The sequence below is a fragment of the Xiphias gladius genome, chromosome 11 (assembly GCF_016859285.1).
Source record: "Xiphias gladius isolate SHS-SW01 ecotype Sanya breed wild chromosome 11, ASM1685928v1, whole genome shotgun sequence".
NCBI lineage: Eukaryota > Metazoa > Chordata > Actinopteri > Istiophoriformes > Xiphiidae > Xiphias > Xiphias gladius.
In genome coordinates this window covers 21,863,723-21,868,720 of record NC_053410.1, presented here as the reverse complement: position 1 = coordinate 21,868,720, position 4,998 = coordinate 21,863,723, and the positions used below count along the sequence as shown (strand labels likewise).

The 4,998-nt window shown below is 48.5% G+C and overlaps 1 protein-coding gene across 1 annotated transcript; it reads left to right on the top strand.

Moving 5' to 3' along the window:
* The first annotated feature begins 1,778 nt into the window (after positions 1-1,778).
* Positions 1,779-2,720, top strand: vent (ventral expressed homeobox). The gene is made up of 3 exons (XM_040139759.1): positions 1,779-1,932; positions 2,043-2,242; positions 2,487-2,720. Exons 1-3 carry the CDS (start codon positions 1,779-1,781, stop codon positions 2,718-2,720), a joined length of 588 nt encoding a protein of 195 aa, XP_039995693.1.
* Positions 2,721-4,998: the final 2,278 nt, after the last annotated feature.

Below are 4,998 nucleotides of genomic sequence, written 5' to 3'. Positions count from 1 at the left end.
TTTATTTTGATATATATTTGATATAAAAATTGTATATGATGCATAGAAAAGTCTATTTATCATTAAATAAAGTTTATCTTCTACACTGCAGCACTGGAATCTGTATTTCATGGCTTCAAGCTCTTTGGCCCGGTGCCACAGCTGGATAGCGTAAAGATACCGCTGATATTATCTTTATTTTGGGATTAGTTCAACATGAATGGATCATCCCGTCCTTCGTCTTTAGAAGGGAGGAGGCTGTAAGAGAGAACTGATAAAGATGGCGGCTGCCCATTTAGGCTGAAGGCTCTTATCGCAACTCACTGTATGGATCTCCTGATTTCATTATCTCATAACATCAAGAAGATATGGGGCTAAAGCCAAATCAAAGAAAGCCACATAAGCAAATCATCATAAATTAAATCACTAAGGATAAGTGCGCCATTTACTGCCATGTTGAAGACAGTAGCATGGACGGACAGAGCCCCACACAGGTATTGTGTCGGGTCACCTGTCAACAGAGACCGACCATATGCTCGGCTTTCACATGCGCTGTTTGTCCCCATCTTTGCACTTAAAACGCCAACTAACGGGGAGATCATGGTCAACAATTGGCCCCTAATTAAGCCGCTCATTGATGAGTTTACACCTACCGCAGGAGCCCGCCGGCCAGGCTCCAGAGAGTCTGGGGCTCTGTGTGGCTCAGCGACTCTGCTCTCTGAAGTCTGGGGCCTGAGGTTAAAAGCTGATTATGTGATGAGATTTGGAGATAGCAGACTTGGTTCACAACAACTTAGAAGATAATGGAAGGGTCATAAATACAGTGTGTGGCCAGTGTTTACATTTTATTTCCAGATTATTTGACCTAGGGCGTTATTTTAATAACAGACATTGTTTTAACAATAGATGACCAGTTAACACAATTTTACTGTAAATGGTATATTTTCGAATCGAGTTTGGTCGAAAACATTATAACCATCATCGTGGTTACCTCTCGCTTTTGAAGGTGCCCAGAGGCCCCATTCGGCAAATGGCTCGTGCAAAGGGGGCCGGCGAACATCAAACGGGACTTTCTCACTTTCTGTCAATGCTCTCCTGACGGCGGTCACACCCACCCGGTCCCATCATAACAAAGACTTCGCCACCAGGCTGCTCGAAGCGCAGACAGCTGGGCGCATCTGTCTGCGGCTCCAGGAGTCACTCGCGGCCTTGGCAGCCTGGAAACATCTCCACACGAGCAACAGGAGCCGGGAGACTTTTTTTTAGTCCAATGTTTTGTTTTCTTTTTTTAAAAGGAGCTGCCAATTTCAGTGTCTTAAACCACCAGCCAAATGCTGCTTAGGCAATAAATGTAGTTATCTGATCAATTGTGTCATTTGAGGGGAAAAGTAAATTCTCATTATGAATATTTTTAGAAGAAAGGCTCAGTAGGACCCGAAGCCTTCCATAACCAGTTCCTTAATTGGGCTACAACTCCGACATTCCAGTTAACAGTCTTGTATTCAGTGGCGGATATCGCCCTGAATCACTTTATGCATTAATCCTTTAGTCTGAGATGCCAGGTAACTGATACTCAGACTTACTGGCGCCGGAGCATCTCAGCCAGCCATGGACGTGAGAAAACCCACAACCCGGCCTCTATTAACCCCAATTACAACCGCCATCAAGTTTCTATCGTTCCGCTGAGAAGCCTTTGCATATGCAAATAACGAAGTGTGCCCCTCCTATATAGCGGCCGGGAGTCACCCAAGGGGCAGCGAGACTGACCCAACACCTTGAGACCACCGCTTGGCTGCACCATGGCGAACTTCACGGTAGAGTGGCTTTCCAAAAGTTACTATGAGGAGACGGCTCGGCAGGCTAAGGACGCTGCGCTCCATTCAAAGGTCCATAGTGAAATGGAGGAATTGATGAGGGAGCCAAGAAGCCAGTTCTCCCCGACCTCGCCAAACAGTAAGTTCACCGATCCACTTTGTCTCGAGGGGGGGGGCCGAGGTCGCCAGGCCTCTGTGCGGGTAGTGACTCTGACAAAATGAACTGAACGCTCGGCTCTCTCCGTCCAGACAGCTGCGGCTACACTTCGGGCTCCGAGAGCGACGCGGGCGAGGAGGGCGAGGAGGAGGCCAGCCAGCGGAGGAGGATGAGGACCAAGTTCACCTCCGAGCAAATCAGCAAACTGGAGACTACCTTCAGCAAGCACAAATACCTGGGGGCTACACAGAGGAGGAAGTTTGCGGAGAGGCTGAACCTCTCGGAAACGCAGGTAGGTGTGGAGGCAGTGGCTACAGCGGGTCTTACTCAGGTCCCGAGGGAGCAACGGCAAAACGAGGGGTTGTTGGTTTAGTGGCCAACCGTGCAGTAGTTTTGTGATTCCACGTAGAGCCACTTCACAGAGGCCTGTAGTGCGGGGGGTTCCCGCTGTGTGCTTTTAAACTCAGTAAAAACCATTGCAGCTCGTAACTGTGCACAAAAGAGCGCGAGCTGATGACTCCTTGTGCATTTTCTAGGTGAAAACCTGGTTCCAGAACAGGAGAATGAAGTTGAAACGGGAGGTCCAGGATCTGCGCCCCGACTTCCTGTCGGTCCCGGCGGCTCTGCTGCCGCCTCTGCTGTTTCAGCACCCCGCCCTGGGCGGACAGCTCCGCGCCGGCGGCGGCTTCTACCCGCGGCTGCAGCGGCTCCCCGGGGCGGCGCTCCCCGCTCCTCTGCGCCCCGTCCTGCTGCCTCCACACTTCTACTGAACTCGGTCGGATCTTCCCACCGAATGCCTGTCTAGAATCTAGACATTTTGCCATTGCTCTCTCTAAAAGAGGGGTTGTGAATAGAATTGCCTTTAATATGTCTGAAGCACTACAGTATATATGGATGTAACTTGTATGTATTATGGAAATAATGTAAATGCATTTGCTGCAAATGTTCTGTTTTGTGTCACAAATAAAACAGGGTTGAAGACCATAAACTGCCTCTCTACTGTTTTTGTCTTTCAGTCAGAGTTGTTTGGAATATTCACAACATTTTCTCCAGCTGCTATACTGACATTGTCAGCCTACTAAAATGCATACTTGAACAACCATAGCACCTAGGACTCGGTTTTATTCAGGGGTATCTATAAAATATTAAATCACGAAGGGACGTGTTTCATTCACCAATAATTGATATGAGGAAATGTCAGTGAAAACCCGTGAAGAAGTGACCACTCGACGAGCGGCCATCATTGCCTTTACTAAATCTGGAGACCGAGTGTGTTGGCATCTGGCCGGCGGTCTTCTTTTCCCCAATGCTGTGACCATGGTGTGGTTTAACTCTCTGTATCTCTTCTTTCTGTGACAACACTTCGTAGTGTCCGTGGAGAATCCCAGACAAAAGGGGTGACCCGTCCCCCCACAGCCAACGCAAATGAATACATAAATAAAGAAATGCAATCAAAAAAAGTAGAGGAACAGTTCGAGCAGTAACAGGCCCTGGCCAGCTTGTCTCTCAGAAAGATGCCGCTGCTGCGGGCGCATTTTTTTTTCCCATGTGGCGTCCGGTGGCACTGCTCCAAGCGGGGCTCGCCCTCTGCTCGTCGCGGCTTTGCATCTTCAAAGGGACATCAAAGCGGCGGCGACCCGCCAGATCACCGGGGTCCATCGGGCCCCATTGTCCCCTCGACTGAACAGTTCGCACTTGCCTGAAAGACGCGGAGGGTCGGCGCCCTCGTGTCTGCCCCAGGTGTATATTGCCTCACGCTGGGGTCATTAGGTGGCACCGGCTGAATGGGCGGCCGATCGAGTCACTCCGTCGTCAAGTGGCCGCGCCTTGTCCGCGTATGATTTGCAAATGGGGACTCGGAGGAGGACGTAGCTGCTGCTGGAGCGATGGCGTCGACTGCAGGCCATCAGACACTGACGCACGCTGTTCATTCAGACCCGGCTACTTTGGCCGGTTCCGTGTTTAGCAGCCCCGTGCCCGATTCAAAGGATGTTGGGGACTGTTCACCCTGCATGTACAGGGGGGATTTAAAAGGAAAATAAATACTGACACCTCCCACCAGGAGGCACAATTATCAAAGGAGATTGTTAGAATTCCATGCATTAGTAACTACTATAAACGAGAGGAGTATTATTCTTGTAAAGGCTTACTAGACCATACATCCATTTATACAAACCCCCAGACAGTGCAAAGCCTCAGTCTGCAGCATTAATCAGGATAGATCCTGGCGCTATTGGCAGCATGAGCATCAATAAAGGATCCACCGTGAGAGGTAGAAGAGGTGGGGAGTTGAATGGCAATGAGTGTCTCAATGATCCACTGGAATCAGGCGAGTGGGTTAGGTGAGGAGGTGCCGACGGCCCGACCAAAGCCGCAGCTGGATGGCAGCAGACAGACTTGGAGCTAAGGATGGACGTCGGGGGGAAGCCAGAGGTCGCCGCGGATCCGAGCTGCAGCGTCACCTGACCGTGATCGTAGTGATGGAATCAAAACCTACAGTATATGGCTTTCCATTTGCCTGTGGTGTTTGATAGAAATTTCCCAAGAATTGTGTGGTCAATTCCGACAATGTTTTTAGTTAAAAAAAAAAAAAATAATAATAATAATAACAACGCAAAACTCGCATATTTTAGTCTAATAACTTAAGATGCCCTTTGTCAGTGGTGGAAAGTGCATTTACATTTAACTACATTTTGAAGTAAATAACTGTTTAAGGCCAAAAAGGGCGAAATCATCCAGCATTTCACAATAAAAGCAAAGCTACAAATCCCAAACTGCTGTTCAACTAAAAGAACTTTGTTTCACCTTCCTTCCTGTCCCGTTAATCGTCTCATAGACCACAGATTTATTTCGTGACCCTCTGGAGTGAGTCTGACCCCAGGGTTAGGGAGAGTGGGGAGGACTTGTTCTTTACTTGAGTATTCCCATGTTCTGTTCCTTTGTGCCTCTAATCCACCAAACCTATGCAGATATAGTTACTAGTTACTTTGCAGGTACAGCTTTACATATTAAAAAAACATGATCAGCATATAAAATACAGTGGTTCTC

Coding starts and splice junctions, on each gene's coding strand:
- vent (XM_040139759.1), top strand. CDS start 1,779: ATGGCGAACTTCACGGTAGAGTGGCTTTCCAAAAGTTACTATGAGGAG. Junction 1,933..2,042: donor CTCCCCGACCTCGCCAAACA/GTAAGTTCACCG, acceptor CTCTCCGTCCAG/ACAGCTGCGGCTACACTTCG. Junction 2,243..2,486: donor TGAACCTCTCGGAAACGCAG/GTAGGTGTGGAG, acceptor TGCATTTTCTAG/GTGAAAACCTGGTTCCAGAA.